This window comes from Cetorhinus maximus, chromosome 11, assembly GCF_964194155.1.
Source record: "Cetorhinus maximus chromosome 11, sCetMax3.hap1.1, whole genome shotgun sequence".
Taxonomy (NCBI): domain Eukaryota; kingdom Metazoa; phylum Chordata; class Chondrichthyes; order Lamniformes; family Cetorhinidae; genus Cetorhinus; species Cetorhinus maximus.
Window position 1 is genome coordinate 10,262,377 of NC_135889.1, and position 18,072 is coordinate 10,280,448.

Consider the following 18,072-nt stretch of genomic DNA (forward strand, 5'->3'; position numbering starts at 1 on the left):
TAATAAGTAAATATCTGTTTATTGAACAACTTGTCTTTAACTCGTGCAAAAGAAAGAAATATGAACTGCTAACTTCTAACACTCCCAACTTAAACTCTATCCCCTTCTTAAATCCCTATACACACCCACACACACGAGATACATAAGATACACAAATCATGGATTTGAAGGTTGGGATAAAACAGTTCAATAGCACCAATCCAGAGTACAGGATTCGATGGGTTGATTTTGATCGATGTCTTCCAAATTCCTTTCAGTTCTTTGTTGATGACATGAGGTGGTCTTCCAGCACTTTCAGTCTTTAGTTCACTGGTTGAGAACTTGCATTTCAATGTCTCTAACAGTGGTTTTTCCTTTTTACAGGGGTTTCCTCAAAGAGAGAGAGCAGGTTATAGAGATATGAGGAAAAGAGATTATAAAAGTTGTCTATTTGCAGGCCAGGAGCTTTCTGCTGCACTGCTACCACACAAACCCTGGTCACCTTGTCAATTAAAACACTGTTGTCAGGCAGCTCCCTTGGTCCAGGGCTCCTTTCTGGCACCATCCAGTCTTTTAAGGCATATTCTGTTCCAGGACAGCAACATTGTATACATCTCTCATCCTGTTCCTGTAGACATGTCTTTCAAAATGCAGCCATTGTAGTTTTAAATCCACAGTCCAACAGAAATAGAGAAAAATAAAAGGATATGTTCTTTACATCACCCACACAGTTGGGGGTGATCTCAGGCCCAATCATCTGACAAATGGAGGCCAGTGTCTCCCTTGAGAGGCGGAGCCTCCTCCGGCATTGCACCTCGGACATATTGAGGTAGCTGCATCGCCGCCTGTAAACCCTAGCAGCAGGATAGTGCCATCTTCTGTGGCCCCTATGCCTTGGACTACCTGCTGGCCTTGTGCTCCTTATGCCTGCACCTCTCCTTCCACAGGTCGCTCCCCTGGAAGCTGCACTGGGACACCTGGCCTCCTCTCCCTTCTGCCACCCTCTTCCTCCCAGAGTAGGTGCCTCCAGTGGAGACCAAATTTCCATTAACAGGGTAACAGAAGACTGTCTGATACCTGGAAGGGTCCACACGGCCCAAATTCTCTGGGTGCCTTAGAGACACCAATTAGTCCTGAAATGAATCCTGGAAACACTAAGAATGAAGCCTTGAACAGATTAGAAGCTGCCAAGTACCAATAAGCAGCCAACAGCAAACTATCTCCCAATCCCCTCGCTACTCACACTGGCAATGCTGTTGAACCTTTTTATCCTGCCCTTGGATGAGGTTTTGCAAATTGTCGGCTGTCCGCCTGCCTGTTTTTCCCGTGCGACGAGCACGAAATCGCACGGGCAATGAGAAATCAGTTTCAGTTGCCTTTTCAATTGCCTTAACTGGCCTCTTAATTGATGGTGGGCGCGGCTCTGACACACGTGTGCGCCCACCAACCAAAATATTGTGCAAGCATGGGATAAAGCCGGGACTCTAATCCGACATCATCTCGCGCTATTTTGCACTCGATTGGGTCAGGCGCGCGCCCGTCCGATCAGTGTAAATTTCTGCCCTATGGCACAGAAGGAGTCCATTCGGCAACTCAGGTCCACGCTGACTCTCTGTGCAGAAATCTAGTCAGTTCCATTTCCCCCTCTCTATGCCCGTAGCCCTGCGAGTTTATTTCCATCAAGTCCCCATCCAGTTTCCTTTTGAGATTATTGAAGGTCATGATCACTCACTGCCTAAATGCAGTTCTTCCTCACATCCCCCAGTATCTCTAATCAAGCGATACAGTACTGTATATTACACACTTTTAATCCAGTTATATATACATATATATGGCTAGTAGCCTGCATGAAGATTTTCAGGTCTCTGTGCCAGGAGTGGAAGTGGTGAACATGGATTTGTCAATCAGCATCAATTGGCACCTCCAGGAGAATTGGGAGGGTGTATATTAGGTACAGCAGAGTGAGAATGGAGAGGGAGTGTGTGGAATGGTGATTTACAACATTTGTAGAACAAGAGAGGAAGGAATGTTCCATAGAAATTAGAATTGTCTGTTCTGACTTTCTATCCTGTCCTGACATGTTTTACAGCATCTTAGAAGAGGAGCATATGCGGACAGAAATCTCATCGGCCTTTGTATCGAGAAGGAGATATGGTTCTTTCTGGTTCAAGTAATTCTGATCATCGGTTTGACTGAGAAAGCACCGAGACTCAAGCACACCTGAATGAGAGTGTTCCAGTGTACTGACTGTGGAAGAGCTTTCACCAGTTACACAGCCTGAAATGTCATTGCACCATTCACAGCTGGGAGAGACCATATACGTGTTGTGTGTGTGGACAAGGCTCCAACTGATTGTTGAACCAGGAGAGACACAAGGACACCGGCACCATGGAGAAACCGTGGAATTGTGGGGACTGTGGGAAGGGATTCCAGTTCCCATCTGAGTTGGAAACTCATGAATGCGTTCACACTGGGGAGAGGCCGTTCACCTGCTCCGTGTGTGGGAAGGGATTCAGTGTTTCATCCCATTTGCAGACACACCAGCGAGTTCACACCAGGGAGAGGCCATTCACCTGCCCCGAGTGTGGGAAAGGATTCACTCGGTCATCCAACCTGCTGACACACCAGCGAGTTCACACTGGGGAGAGGCCATTCACCTGCCCTGTGTGTGGGAAGGGATTCTCTCAGTCATCCAATCTGTTGACACACCAGCGAGTTCACACTGGGGAGAGGCCTTTCACCTGCTCTGACTGTGGGAAGGGATTTATTGATTCCTCCCACCTGCTGCTACACCAGCGAGTTCACACGGGGGAGAGGTCATTCACCTGCCCTGAGTGTGGGAAGGGATTCACTCGGTCATCCAACCTGCTGACACACCAGCGAGTTCACACTGGGGAGAGGCCGTTCATATGCCCTTTGTGTGGGAAGGGATTCACTCGGTCATCCAACCTGCTGACACACCAGCGAGTTCATGCTGCGGAGAGGTCACTCACCTGCTCTGAATGTGGGAAGGGATTCAGTGATTCATCCACCTTGCTGACACACCAGCGAGTTCACACTGGGGAGAGGCCATTCATGTGTTCTGTGTGTGGGAAGGGATTCAGTGATTCATCCAACCTGGTGACACACCAGCGATTTCACACTGGGGAGAGGCCGTTCATCTGTCCTGAGTGTGGGAAGGGATTCATTGTGTCATCCCACCTGCGGAGACACCAGCGAGTTCACACCGGGGAGCGGCCGTTCACCTGCTCTGTGTGTGGGAAGGGATTCACACAGTCATCCAACCTGGTGACACACAAGCGAGTTCACACTGGGGAGAGGCCATTCACCTGTTCTGAGTGTGGGAAGGGATTTACTCAATTATCAATCCTGCTGAGACACCAGCGAGTTCACAAGTGATTACATGTGATCATCGCTGCTGTTAATCACATCCGGAACTGAGCCATGTTCGTTCTGTCAGTTGGTGAAGTGGGAGCGTGAGAGGGTTTCCCTTTGCTGGACTTGCTGGTCTCATGACTTTGCTTCCAGTGGGTTGATGAAGTTGGAGCCTGAGAGTGCGTGTTTCCACTGAAATGATCTGCAGAGGCTGATGAAGTACATTTATTTTATCCTGGATAGTAAATAATGTTTTTCCCATCACGACAGGTTGGTCTAAAATAAAAACGTTTGTCCCTGTTCTATTAACTCTACAGTAGAGGGTCAGGTCTGTCGGCTCAATTGGTCAATGTTGGTATTTCTGCTCCACCTGAGTCTCCACCCACCCCTCTTCTCTACCCCCATCAGGATATCCTTCTATTCTGTTCCCCCCACCGTGTAAGTACCTAGCTACCCCTTAAGTGGGTTCGTGCTATTGTTAAGAAATGGGAACTTACCTTAGTAAGTATCCCAGAAATAGCTGTAAATTGGGAATTGGAAAGGAGAGAAGAACTCAGGAAAATTGCAGTCACCAGGGAAGTGGTACTTAGCACATTGTTGGAGCTGTGGGCTGACAAGTCCCCGGGTCCTGATGGACTTCATCCTAGGGTCTTAAAAGAAGCGGCTAGTGGGATAGCTGGTGAATTGATTTTAATTTTCCAAAATTCCCCAGATTTCGGGCAGGTTCCATTAGATTGGAAAACAGCAAATGTAACTCCTTTGTTCAAAAAGGGAGGGAGACAAAAAGCAGGCCAGTTATCTTAACATCTGTCAAAGGGAAAACTTTAGAAGCTATTATTAAAAATATTATGGCAGGGCACTTGGAAAAATTCAGGGTAATCAGGCAGAGTCAGCATGGTTTTGTGAAAGGGAAATCATGTTTCACCAATTTATTGGAGTTCTTTGAGTCACATGTACTGTGGATAATGGGAAACCAGTGGATACACTGTACATAGATTTGCAGAAGGCATTTGATAAGGTGCCACATCAAAGGTTACTATGGAAGATAAGAGCTCATGGTGTAGAGGGTAAGATATTGGCATAGATACAGAAGATTGTCTAGCTAACAGGAAATGGAGAGTAGGCATAAATGGGTCTTTTTCTGGTTGGCAGGATGTAATGACTGGCATGCCACAGGGATCAGTGCCGGGGACTCAACTTTTTGCAATTTATATAAATGACTTGGATGAAGGGACCGAAGAAATGGTTGCTAAATTTGCTGATAATACAAAGATAGATAGAAAAATAAGTTGTGAAGAGGATACAAGGAGGCTACAAGGGATGTAGATAGGTCAAGTGAGTGGGCAAAGATCTGGCAAATGGGGTATAGTGTGGGAAAGTGTGAAATTGTCCATTTTGGCAGGAAGAATACAAGAGAAGCATATTATCTAAATTGTGAGAGATTACAGAGCTCTGAGATTCAGAGGGACCTGGGTGTCCTAATGCATGAATCACAAAAGGCTAGTATGCAGGTACAGCAAGTAATTAGTAAAGCTAATAGAATATTATCATTTATTGTTAGGGGAATTTAGCATAAAAGTAGAGAGGTTATGCTTGTTGTATGGGACACTTGTATGGTGTGACCACATCTGGAGTATTATGTACCGTATTGGTCTCCTTATTTAAGGAAGGATGTAAATGCGTTAGAAGCAGTTCAGAGGTGGTTTACTGGACTAATAACAGGAATGGGCAGGTTGTCTTATGAGGAACGATTGGATAGCTTAGGCTTGTATCTGCTGGAGTTTAGAAGAGTAAGAGGTGAATTGATTGGAACCTTTAAAATCCTGAGCGGTCTTCACAGAGTTGATGTGGAAAGGGTGTTTCCTCTCGTGGCAAAATCAAGAACTAGGGGCCACTGTTTAAAAATAAGGGGTCGCCCATTTAAGACAGAAATGAGGAGAATTTTTTTTCTCTAAGGGTTGAGAGTCTTTGGAACTCTCTTCCTGAAAAGGTGGTGGAAGCAGAGTCTTTGAATATTTTTAAGGCAGAGGTAGATAGATCCTTGATAAGCAAGGGGGTTAAAGGTTATCAGGGGTGGGCAGGAATGTGTTGAGGTTAAAATTAGATCAGTCATAATCTTATTGAATAGCAGAGCAGGCTCGAGGGGTTGAGTGGCCTACTCTTCCTAATTTGTATGTTTCTAGCCTGGGTGGAGGCTGAGGACTCCATTTCCTGGCAGGCTGAAGAATTCTAGGCATGTAAAAGACGTGACAAGGTGACCGGCTGTGCATGTTGTGTTTTAGTTTTGTGCCTTTTAGTTAAAGGGTCAGCCATCCGTGACATCAGGATCGCGAGACCCAGGTTAGGGCTATAAAGGGAGGGAATCTAGAGAGGGGCATCTCAGGGAGACGTCCCAGAGAGAACCCACAGGGAAGGAGCCACCAGGAGGAGACCATCGGGGAGAGCAGGAAAGAAAGAGGCTTCAAGCAGCAAAAGTGCTGCTGTTGGCAGGCTCCAGGTAGTGAGGGCTCAGGAGAAGCCCTGGAGAGCTACAAAGGCAGTGGAAGGTCATTGATTCCATGCTGCGGCCATTGGGGAAAAGGTAACCCTTTGGGGCAATGGTGTTCGGTGTGACTAAAGAGCTAGAGTTCTGCCCATGAGGCTGGAATGCAGTCTCGGGGAGCCAGTGGAACACAGCCTTAGAAGAGATTAAACCATCAGGAGGTGAGCAGTCGCTGAGACATTCCGACTCGGAGTGACTTTTGGACAGAAGTCAGGGCTGGATCTTCGAAAGTGAAGACTGGAAACCCCTCGTGAGGGAGACAGAGATTTAACACGATTGTGTAACTCACAGTGGATACTGACGTCTGGGTGGGTTGCTGAGAAATCTGTGAATCAGTCTTGGTCGCACCTGCCATTTATTGTGCAGTGTAGTGTGTTCAACCACAGTTTGTCTGTTAATCCACATGTATCTTGTTAATTATTGTAAGTTGTTTGATGTTTCTCACTTTGTATAGTAAAGTTTATTTTGGTTTGTTTAAAACTGGAATCTTGTGGATTTATTGTCTTAGTGAATACCTGGGATCTCAAACTTTGTCTACTTTAAACAAAACGTTACTGGTCATTAACTGGATCGTACCAAAATTTGGGGGTCTGGTCCAGATAGACAACACTATTCATCTCTCTGAGGTAGCAAGTTCATTCTCACCACTTGTCTGGTAAGGAGGTTTCTCATGAAATCTATGTTGGATAATTGAACGCCTTCATAATTTTAAAGACTTTCATCAGGTCGGCCTTCAGTCTTTTCTAGCGAAAAACACTCCAGCCTTTCCTGAGGGTTAAATGCTCTTAGTTCTGGTATTATCCTTGTGAATCTTTGTTGCACCTTCTCCTGTGCCTCTATTTTTCTAAATGGACACCACAGATGTTGACAGACTCCCAGTGTAGCCTAACTATGGTTCAAAAGAAGTTGAACATAAGCTCCCTGCTTTTCAATTCTAACCCGCCCCCCGAGAAAGGGGCCTCATGGAAAGATTTGACGTGAGAGAGTCAACAGAGGAGATTTACTAGAATGGCACCAGGGATAAGGGGACTGCAGCTGGTTGGAGAGACTAGGGAAGCTGCTTAGATCATAGGGCAGGGAAGGAGACCATTTGGCCCATCGAGTCTATACCAGCTCTCTATAGCAAATTCGCCAGTCACTTTGCGCCGTTCTGTCCCCGTAGCCCTGCAAATTTATTTCCTTAAATGTCCATCTGATTTCCTTTTGAAATCATTCGTTGTCTTTGCTTCCACCACCCTCGTGGGCAGAGTGTTCCAGGTCATTACCACATCGCTGCTTAAAGAAAGTTCTTCCTCACATCCTCCCCCATCCATCTCCTGACCAAAACCTTAAATCCTTCTCTGCTAGCCTTTGTACGATCAGCTGATGGGTACATCATTTCCTTGTCTACCTTATCTAAACCTGTCACAATCTTGTACACCTCGATCAAATCTCCCCTCAATCTCCTTTGCTCCAAGGAGAACAACCCCAGCTTCTTCAATCTAATCCTTTATTCCTGGAATCGTTCTGGTAAATCTCTGCACCCTTACTCACATCCTGAAGTGTGGTGACCAGAACTGGATGCAATCTTCAAGTTGTGACCTATCTGAGCTTTGTGAAAGTATATGGAGGCAGAAGATGTGAGCATGATTCCTAAATGAATACATTGTGTCTGTGTTCACAAAAAGGTTGCCGGGGGGTGGGGGGTGCATTGCTGACATTGTAGCTAAAGAGAGGCACACATAGTGACATAGACACACATACATACACACACATTAGGAGACAGACCAACAGCGACACACACACAGGGACAGGCATGGAGAGTGAGGGAGTCAGACACATAAACACTCACAGAGAGGGATGCACACACATACACAAAGGTAGGGACACCACATACGCACACTCAGCAAGGGATATACATACACAGAGACATACACACAGGCAGGAACACACACACACAGGGACACCCAGAGATACATAGACACACAAATGCACAGTGTGAGAACGTTTGAGAGTGTTGTTATGGACACTGATGGGTTTAATTCACCCACAAAACTGGCCAATTGTTAGCCTTTGATACTGTTATTTCCAACATAAAAAGACTCTTACCAGGCTTCTTTCAGTAAACACACAAAAACAATTATTATGAAACAAACTACTTTTTAAAATAAGTTAATAAATTGGTTAACATACAAGCTGTAATTTAGAAGTATAATAATTTTTCAGTTTTTGAAAAAAACACAGATATTTGAACCCCCATACACTCTCACACAAACACAAAACAGGACAAAATAAACACAGTCCCCTGCAGAGGCTGGAGTATAGGTACATTTAAAAGGATAACATTCCAAGAGATCTTGACACTGTTGATTTGACAGAATTCTGGTCACAATAGGTCTGGAAGTTCTTTCAGATGGATTTGTTGGTGAAACTGTCCTTGACTCTTATTTATCACAACTTTGCAGACTTTAAAAAAAAAGGTGATTTATTCCGATGATACGTTTCTGAGGAAGATTTAACACAAAGGTGGGGCAGAGAGGGAAAGAGAGAATCTTTTTCTGGTAGCCTGCTTCTAAGACACTCCACACTCACTCTCACACTGAGAGTTTTAAAGATTAAGATGTTCAAAGAATACTTCTTTTGGGCCAGGTGTTTTTAACTAATCAGCAAGAGCCTTTAGCTTGGCAACAGCAGTTCTTTGTTAACTTAGATATACAAAATATTTCTTCCCTCTCCAGGTGTTCCCATTGGGCTTCTATCTTGACCTGTGGTTTCTTGAAGAATGACATTTTCACAGCCCCAAATTAACATTGCAAACTTCTAAAAATAACTCAAATGTCCAAAATTCAATGTCCTTCAAATGCTCCAAAAACGGGTTCCTCACAGTGTGTATATGAATTGTGCGAGTGTCTGTGAGTAAGTGTGAGAGCACGATTGTGTGTGTGTGCCTGCAAGTGTGAGCATTTTGGCATGCGTGTGCATATGTGTGTGAGTATGAGTGTTTGAGAATGAGAGAGTGAGAGTGAGGGAGGAGTGTGAATGTATGTGTGAGGATGAGTATGTGAATGAGTATGAGAGTGTGAGAGTGTCAGAGTGAGTGTGTGTATTTTTGTGTGTCTGAGTGAATGAGAGTGCGTGTGTTTGTGGTTTGTATGTGTGAGAGAGTGTGAGAGCGTAAGTGAGAGAGAGAGAGCTTGCTTATCTGTGTGCTAGAGTGTGTGTGTGTGCCACCTTGAAGGGTTTAGTGATGTTAGGGGCAGCCAACACCGTTTCATGAGTTAAAATTGCCTCCAACCTCTCACTGGCTCCTTCATCCTCCCCTCTCCTTTCTACTTGATATACCCGCACCTTCCCATCCTCCTCCCTACGATGGTATGGTAAAAGCTGATTCTTTTTCCTGCGATCTGGGTTGTCTATCAAATAATTTACTTTGTTAGCCCTCTTAACTACCTTGTATAGACCACTGAATTGTGCTTTCAGAGGATCCTGCTGAAAAGGCAATAACACCAACACTTCATCCCCTGGTTGAAATGTTCAGGTCTCAGTTTTTTTACCTGGTCAGCACAATGGGGCCTTGGCACCATATATCAGGGTCTTTATCATAGAGAAACTCTGGAAACAGTAAGGATAGCGTTAGATTAAAAGAAAATGTTTACAGTGTTGACAAAAAGAGTAGTAAGCCTGAGGGTTGGGAGCATTTAAGAAAAAATTACCAAAGGTTGACTAAGAAAGCCATAAAGAGGGAGAAAGCAGAATATGAAAGTAAACTAGCCAGAAATATAAAAACAGATCTCAAGGGCTTTTACAAGTCTGTAAAAAAGAAAAGAATAGTGAAGGTAAATTTGGAATAAGAACAGAAAATGCTGGAAATACTCAGAGGGTCAAGCAGCTTCTGTGGAAAGAGAAAGAAGGTTGATGTCCTTTCAGCAGCACCTTCTCCTGCTGGGACCATGTGTGAACTCAAGAATCATTCAGAATGATTCCTGCTCACCCATCAGGCCCAGTGCTTGGTAACCTTATTGGCTTCTGGTCTGGCAACTTCAAAATTTTCACCTGGTTTTTAGGAATCTCCATGGGCTTCTCTCTATGTCTGTAACTTCCTCAGCCCTAAAACCTTATGAGATATCTGTGCTCCCCCACTGGGTAGGTGATGGCGTAGTGGTATTGATGCTGGACTAGTAATCCAGAGACCCAGGCTAATGCTCTGTGGGCCTGGATTTGAATCCTGCCATGGCAGATAGTAGAATTTGAATTCAATAAAATTCTGGAATTAAAAGCCCAATGGTGAAATCATTGTTGTAAAAATCCATCCGGTCCACTAATGTCCTTTAGGGAAGGAAATCTGCTGTCCTTACCTGGTCTGGCCTACATGTGACTCCAGACCCACAGCAATGTGGTTGACTCTGAACTAGGGATGGGTAATAAATGCTGGCCTAGCCAACCACGCCCACATCCCATGAACAGATAATTCCTGGCCTCGTGAGCATCTCCAATTTTAATCGCTGCACTGTTGGCGGCCGTGCCTTCAACTGCCTGGGCCCCAAGCTCTCGAATTCCCTCCCTAAACCTCACCACATCGCTCCCACATCAATGAAAATTTCTTCCTGTCTGTGATACTCGTTGTCCCCGTGACAACCATTAAAAATCTGCAGAGACATTGAAGCTGATGTATTCCTGTGTTAGTTGATTCACTCGACAGACAGGGCCTCGCAGAGAAGCTGGAGTTCGAGGATGGTTCCGTTGACCTGGTAATCGCAGGAGCGGCAGTTCATTGGTTTGATATGGAGATGTTTATGAAGGAGGTTGAGAGGGTTCTAAAACCCAAAGGCTGTGTGGCTCTGTATTGCTACCGGGTTCCATTTGAATTACATTACAATGACTGCTCTGAGCATCTGACCCAGATTGTCCAAGAGGTAAGTTGGTAATTGGGACTAACTGGGAATCTTCAGTCATTTCAATGGAAATCGAAATCTACACCTATGCATCTATGTGTAATATGTTTGAGACTGAATGCAATGGACTGGTGGGTGAGGATTGGCTGGATTAGGCGGGCTGGGATTGAAGGGTCCATGATTGGCTGTGTCAGTGTGGGCTGCGTCAACATTGGCTGCGTCAGAATTGGGTAGGTCACCACAGTTCTTCAGTCCTATTTCTGCCATAGGGGGTAGTGGGGATGGGGGCACAGTCTGGGATGCACTCCTTGTAGCCCATATTCATGTTATTAATTTGACAATTATTATAATGACCAGTTTTCTCTTATATTTCTTGCTCCCAGATGTTCAAAACCCTCGCACCCTACGAGAGTGAGAAAAGTCAGATTGCTCGAAATGAATATAAAGAAGTATTTGATGCTATCACGTTCCCTGACAAAGAGAGGTGAGACCAGATAATACAGCAGGCAATCTTTGAACTAAGCTTCAATAAACTTGTGAAGAGGTGCTTGCTGATTATCACCCCTTAATGACAGCGTTAATGCTATTGTTCTGCCCCCCTGTTGTGGACTTGCCCGCCAGAGGAAATAGTTTGTCTTTGTCTATATTAAACACCTCAGATAAACCTCTCAATCTGTTTAGATTATCAATCTGCAACATTCTTTGGGTTGGCTCAGTGTTTGTTCCCAGTGAGTACACCGAGATATCTGTGAGTTATCTCTCATGATGTGTCTATCCACATACATTGGGGGTGACATCGGTTAATTTAGCACATGCTTCAGAGGCAGATTTTCTTCTCCTGATAAATATTTCACAATTGTATTGAGGCACCTCAGAGTGCAGCATGCTGTATGGAGACAAGGTGAATTTTATTGCACTCTCCGTAATTTCCAAGTCGGAACATTTTGTAATGCATTTTCACAAATTTTATGAATAAAATATATTTTTCAGAAAAAGAACCCTTTTCCCTGATACAACATTCTCCTGTGGGTGGCCCAGAGATGGGACATAGGCTCGGGCTGGATGTGTTAATGGCGATCACCTCATACAATAGACAGGTTTTGTACAATCTAATCAAATCTCCTCGCCTCGTCTCAATTGATTAAAATATTTGGAGTTTTCCAAATATTTCCTGCCCTGATGAGCCTAGATTTTTAGATGCTTTTTCACCTCTTCCAGTCGATCCCACGATCGTATCTGTATGTGACACACAAGGGAATAGGAATGGTGCATGTAGGCGGGATTCAACCTCCTTCTCTGAGACCCCGGGTTGATCCGGCTTTCGCGTGGGGCAACTGGCCTCTTAACTATGGCTCACACCGGGACTCAGGTCAGGACAAACAACTCAAGAAACCCGTTGTTTGGATTCTCGAACAAGACGGTTTATTCAAGCCTGTTACCTGCATATGCAGGGAGAGCCCTCTGAGTCCATCCAAGGTTCTCTGCTGTAATTACAAAGTCTCGTAACTTATATACTTTACATCTTTGCACGCAACTCATCAATATTATCAGGCTAAAATGTTGATCAAACACAGAGCACCAACTATTCTTATCTCCACCTCCTCCACCCTGGTTACAAGGGTGGTTATTAATGTTCCTCATTCATCTTGTGTTTTCTCAGGCATTGCTATCAGTCCATCCTTCGTGTGTTATCACCCTGTCCTTGCATCTGGTTTAACTAAAGATTTTTAAACTGCTATACTGGTTTGGGCCAGTTATATTTTTGCTGTGCCCTACAATATCCTTTTGTGTTTCAGCCTTCTATTATCACGTGGTGATAGTGTCTGTATATCTGTGCAAAGTCTAAAGCAAGTCCCTGTTTTTACCAACTGTGTGCTTCACTAAGCCTTATTTGACCTTATGGGAGTGGCTTCCAGTGAAACTGTGTTGGACATTAAGTGGACTGCTTTCTGCTTACTAGCAAGCAAACCCGAGTGAGGCCTATAGATACTGAGTGATGGTGTCTCCCAGCCCGAGTGCAACAAGACTCTCCCCATTCCCTTAAGTAGGATGCCAAATCTGTATTTTACAATGAATCATTGGTAGAGGGTAGTTTGAACACAGATGAGATACACAAGACATTGGATAGGGGCAGCTGGGGGGAGATTGTTCATCTTCAGCAGGGGGCAGTATATGGTTGAACATTGTTGTGCAAAGAATTGCTTCCTGACATCACCCCTGAACGGCCACTCTAAGAAATTGGGGTCTTGATAAAGCAGGTATTTTCTGTCTAGTACGAGATTAGCTAAACAGCATTGATTCTCTCTCTGGAAAGAGGATTTCTAAACACTTTGACCTGTAAACAGTCTTAGTTCAGGCTGCCATGTTGACATTCTAAGTTGGTAGTATGGCGTCTTGTGCTCTCCCTTATGTATGCAAGTGTTTAGAAAGGACCAGGGTGTAAGCTAAAAAGTTGGTCTCAAGCAGGATGGTGAACTGGGGCAGGGGGGTTGGTGGTAAGCACCCTGACAGTTTGGGTACCTGTCTGTGTCGATGGGTCAGGATAGTTTGAATAGATGATTGACACTGGGTAAGCTACCAGCCCCCAGAAAAAGAATATATTAACAAGTGCTGAAGGACAGGGTCCATGTCCTGCTGAGGTCCCGGTGAGATACTGGTGAGGTGTCGTGGTGAGGTTGCAGTGCGCTTAAAATGGAGGAGGAGGTGGGTGATGAGATCAACACACTTTGTGCCAACCGTCTGTCTGCCCTCTGAGACCAGTAAACCACTGTCAGGGTCATATACGTTTTCTGTCTAATTAGTTACTGTATCATATATAAACTGTTGTTTCTTATTAAACTTAATTAAAAATCCTAAAATTACTTCCGACTAGTCGACTGCCTATTTAGGTATCTGTGGGCCCAAAGCCCAGAACCTTACAGCTCTAATATTAAGGCTCTGCCATCACTCCTCGATGGGAGCCTCTTCACAGGGCGGTTTGCAGCTTGGAGAGTCTCCGAATCTGTCTGGAGTGCTGGCTCCCCTGGTCTGCCGGATCAAGACCACCTTGTGCAGCTTCCCTGTTCCCCAACATGTCCAACAATGGCCTTAATCAGCCCTTATACCCAAAACCAGGTTCCTGAAGCAACTGCCCGCACTCACCCATCCCCATCTTTGCCTCCTTTTTAGAGAATGTACATTTTACTGATAATCTGAAAACACTCACTTAGCTACTATTCACAGGTAGATCATGTTTAATTCATGTAATCGCCTCTGATTAAATCTTGATTGCTTGCAGCGCTAGTCAGTCCTGATCCAAACGGTTTTTACAAATGCAGCACATTGAACTCATTCCTTTAAAATGTTTTACTTTAAAATTTGGCAGAGTTTACAATATAAACTTCATTTTAAATGGTGTTGATGTTCTGTGAAGTGATACAGATGAGAGATGTGACAGAGCTGTTCAATACGTCTCAAAAATAGGGAACGAGAAAAGGCAAAGTCCTACTGGGACTAACTCAGACATATTAGGAGCAGGGAGTTCTCTAATGTTGTGTGGTCAGGTGTGGAGGTAATCTGAGCCTGTCTGTCAGTGGTGTTTTAACACAGCAAGCTCATTGATACCTTATTTCTGAGTTGGGTGTCAATTGCGTGACAGTGGGTGCAATGAGGACCCGTAAGACACCAGCTCAAGTACAGTATTTGAAGGGCCAGCTCATCCACCCTTCCCCTCGCATATCCCCGTTCCCTGGTGGGATATCCCTGCACGCCCTCCACCCCACCCCCCAACCGGTGCAACACCCTCTCCCCTTGCCCTCTCCACATTCCTCACCCCTCTCCCCCCCATCCTCCACAACAGAGTTTGTGCGTGAGCGGGTGTGCGAGGTGGTGTGTGTGTGAGTATGAGTGTTTATGTGAGTGAGTGTGAGTGTGTGGAAGTGAGTGTGAGAGTGTGTAGGAGTGCCTGTATATGAATGAGTTTGTGTGTGTGTGAATGTGAGAGTGAATATGTCAGTGAGAGAGTGTGGGAGTGGGGGGATTTGTGAGTGAGCATAATTGTGCGCATGTGAGTCTGTGTGTGTGTGTGTGTGTGTGTGTGTATGTGTGTGAAAGAGAGGGAGTGTGTGTGAGTGAATATTTGGGATTGTCAGAGTGTGCATGTGTCTGTGTGTGCGCATGCACGATTGCTTGTGGGAGTGTGTGTTGTAAAGAACATATTTTTATTTTTTCTTGGGCTGTGGCTTTAAGATTGGACTGTGGCTTTAAAAACTACCATGGCTGCAGTTTAAAAGAGACGTTCACTAGAGCAGGAAATAGAAAATCTACAATGTTGCTATCTCCTGGAGCAGTGCGTGCCAGGTTGGACAGAATGGTGCTGGAACGGAGACCTGGTTTAAGAGGGAGCTGCCTAGCAAGAGTGTTTTGATTGGCTCCTGACCAAGTGGCCAGGTTGTGTGTGAGGACAGTGCAGTAGATTAGCTCCTAGCCCGAAAAGAGGAAAGACCTGAAACCTCACTCTCCTGTGTTTTGTAAGACTCCAGTAATGCTGCCATAGTAGCTAGCTGGCTATTCCTTACCTCGCTGTATCCTGCTTTCTTTGAGAAACCCCAGTCAGGAGGAAAAGGGGAAAAGTGACAAGCAGAGACATTAAAAGCAAGTTTCAACCGAAGAACCACAGACAGCAAGTGCTGGGAGTCCACCTCCTGTCAGCCACAACAACCTGCAAGGAATTTGGAAGAAAGCAATCAAAGTCAACCCATCTAATCCTGAACTCCAGATTGGTGCTATTGAACTGTTTTACATCACCCTTAAAATCCATGTTGTGTGTGTATGTGTGTATGTATGTGTGTGTGAGTATGCACGAGTGTTGGTGGGAGTGTGTGTCTGTGTTTGTGTGCATGAGTGCTTGTGGGACTGTGTGTGTGTGTCTGTGTGTGTGAATGTGTGTCTGTGTGTGTATGCACGAATGCTGGTGGGAATGTGTGTCTGTGTGTGTGAGTGTGTGTCTGTGTGTGTGAGTATGTGTCTGTGTGTGTGTGCATGAGTGCTGGTGGGAGTGTGTGTGTGCACATGCGTGAGTGCTTGTGGGAATGTGGGTTCGTGCATGTGTGTGTGTGCGCACGCGAGTGCTTGTGGGAGTGTGTGTGTGCGCACAGGCGCTTGTGGGAATGTGTGTGTTTGCACACACGAATGTGAGCGCATTTGGGAGTGTGCACATTTGAGAATGTGTGTGTGTGTTTGAAAGTGTGTGTGCATTAGAGAATGTGTGTGCATGTGAGAATGCGTGTGAGTGTGAGTGCGTGAAACTATGCATATGTGAGTCAGAGTGTGAAAGTGTGTGAGATTGAGTGCATCTGAGAGTGAGTGTGTGAGTGTGTGTGTGACTATGAATATGAATGTGAGAGCTTGTATGTATGTGCATGCCAGAGTGTGTGTGAGCATGTGTGTGTGTGTGTGTGTGTATGTATTTGTGTGTATGTGAGTGAGAAAGTGAGTGTGTGTGAGAGTGTGTGTGTGTATTTTTGTTTGTGTGCTTGTGTGTATGAGTGTGTGCAAGGGTGAGTGAGTGTGGGAGTGCATTGAGGTCTTCATCAGTAAAGTTATAACACCTCCTTAATTATCTGTTGAGCTTCCATCAGTGTAAGAACAGCTTTTCATAAGCTGTTTATACCTGGCTGACCTTATTAAAAACTATTTGTTTTACTTTCCGCAGTTTATTTACAGGCTGTTCAATGCACGTTGCCACACATTGACGTTTATAAATGTTTTCAGAAGTTTTAAAAATGACTTCAAACTTTATCAAAGTCTTTACAAGTGTTTGACAGCATCTGTGGAGAGAGAAACAGAGTCAACGTTTCGAGTCTGTATGACCCTTCTTCAGAGCTACAGAGAAGTAGAAATGTGATGAAATTTACACTGTTTAAGGGCGGGGGGAGGTGGAGCAGGTAACGCAGGGATAGAAGGCCAGTGATAGGTGGGGGCAAAGGAGAGATTGACAAAGATGTCATGGAAAAAGGGAGAGTTAATGGTAGTGGTGCTGGCTAAAGGGAGGTGCTGATAGTGGCATAAAGGTAAGAAAGCAGAACATGTGAATGGCAGAACAAGAGTCAGCACTCTGTGAAAGAACAACATGGAACAAGTAACAGATACCCTTTTGGGAGTGGGGTGGAGGGATGGGGTGGTATTTGGGGGGAAAAGGATGGACACAGGGATAAAATAGGGATAAAGCAAATAATACATGAATAAAAAATGAAAATAAGTGGATAAAAATTGAAATAAATTTAGAAAAAGGGATTAAAAAAGGGGTGAAGATTGAGGAGAGAGTTCGTGGTCTGGAGTTGTTGAACTCAGTGTTAAGTCCGGAAGGTTGTAAAGTGCCTAATCAGGAGATGAGGTGCTGTTTTTCCAGTTTGCAAACATTCCAGTGAAGCTCAATGCAAACTGGAGGAACAGCACCTCATCTTCCGGTTAGGCACTTTACAGTCTCCTGGGCTTAACATTGAGCTCAACAACTTCAGACCATGAGCTTTCTCCTCTATCTTCACCCCTTTTTAAATCCCTTTTTTAAAATTTATTTTTTATTTTTTAATCCACTTATTTTCATTTTTATTCATTTATTTCATTGTTTTATCCCCTTATTTATCCCTGTGTCCATCCTTTTCCCCAACCACTGCCACCTCCCCCATCCCACCCCCAAAAGGGAATCTGTTACTTGTTCCATGTGCTTTCACAGAGTGCTGACTCTTGTTCTGCCATTCACATGTTCTACTTTCTTACCTTTATCCCACTGTCAGCACCTCCTTTAGCCAGCACCACTACCATTAACACTCCCTTTGTCTTTTTGTCCATGACATCTTTGTCAATCTCTCCTTAGCCCCCACCTATTGCTGGCCTCCTATCCAGCTTCACCTGCTCCACCCCCATGAACAGTATAAATTTCATCACATTTTTACTTCTCTTTAGCTCTGAGGAAGGGTCATATGACTCAAAACATAAACTCTGTCTCTCTCCACAGATGCTTTCAGACCTGCTGAGTTTTTCCAGCATTCTCTGTTTTTATTTCAGATTTCCAGCATCTGCAGTATTTTGCTTTTATCTTTACAAGTGTTTTCTAAGTTCCATTAAACTATCTCTATCTTCACAATGAACTTGTGGCTGTGTTGATGTTCCTGTCATTTTCTCCCTCTTTAGTGAATTCCTGATGATCTCCCTTCTGCATGTGTAATAGCTGTGATCTGCCAGCAGAGGGTGGTGACGTATCACTTTAATCACAAGATACTGAAACAGGTTTAAGGACGAGACACTTTGACCCTTTTTTAATTCATT

General features: G+C 44.6%; 3 protein-coding genes across 3 annotated transcripts in view; all 3 read left to right on the forward strand.

The window, feature by feature from the left end:
• Window positions 1-6,376, forward strand: part of LOC144686383 (uncharacterized) — a 43,064-nt gene extending 36,688 nt beyond the window's left edge. Inside the window, exon 3 of the mRNA XM_078551517.1 lies at window positions 4,387-6,376. The gene's annotated coding sequence lies outside the window, so the exon portion shown is untranslated. The remainder of the gene's footprint in view (window positions 1-4,386) is intronic.
• Window positions 2,105-6,376, forward strand: LOC144686382 (uncharacterized). Its single transcript, XM_078551516.1, has one exon. The coding sequence runs from the start codon at window positions 2,368-2,370 to the stop codon at window positions 3,376-3,378; it is 1,011 nt and encodes a 336-aa protein (XP_078407642.1). The 5' UTR covers window positions 2,105-2,367; the 3' UTR covers window positions 3,379-6,376.
• Window positions 6,377-9,851: 3,475 nt separating this feature from the next.
• On the forward strand, window positions 9,852-11,344 carry LOC144686958 (putative methyltransferase DDB_G0268948). The gene is made up of 3 exons (XM_078552804.1): window positions 9,852-9,885; window positions 10,559-10,788; window positions 11,151-11,344. The coding sequence occupies exons 1-3, from the start codon at window positions 9,852-9,854 to the stop codon at window positions 11,253-11,255; spliced, it is 369 nt and encodes a 122-aa protein (XP_078408930.1). The 3' UTR covers window positions 11,256-11,344.
• The last annotated feature ends 6,728 nt before the right edge of the window (window positions 11,345-18,072 follow it).

Excerpts from the sequence above, each read along its gene's own strand:
- LOC144686382 (XM_078551516.1), top strand. The coding sequence starts at position 2,368 with ATGGAGAAACCGTGGAATTGTGGGGACTGTGGGAAGGGATTCCAGTTC.
- LOC144686958 (XM_078552804.1), top strand. The coding sequence starts at position 9,852 with ATGATTCCTGCTCACCCATCAGGCCCAGTGCTTG. Across the intron at positions 9,886-10,558 it reads CCCATCAGGCCCAGTGCTTG|TTGATTCACTCGACAGACAG; the intron begins GTAACCTTATTG and ends TTCCTGTGTTAG. Across the intron at positions 10,789-11,150 it reads TGACCCAGATTGTCCAAGAG|ATGTTCAAAACCCTCGCACC; the intron begins GTAAGTTGGTAA and ends TCTTGCTCCCAG.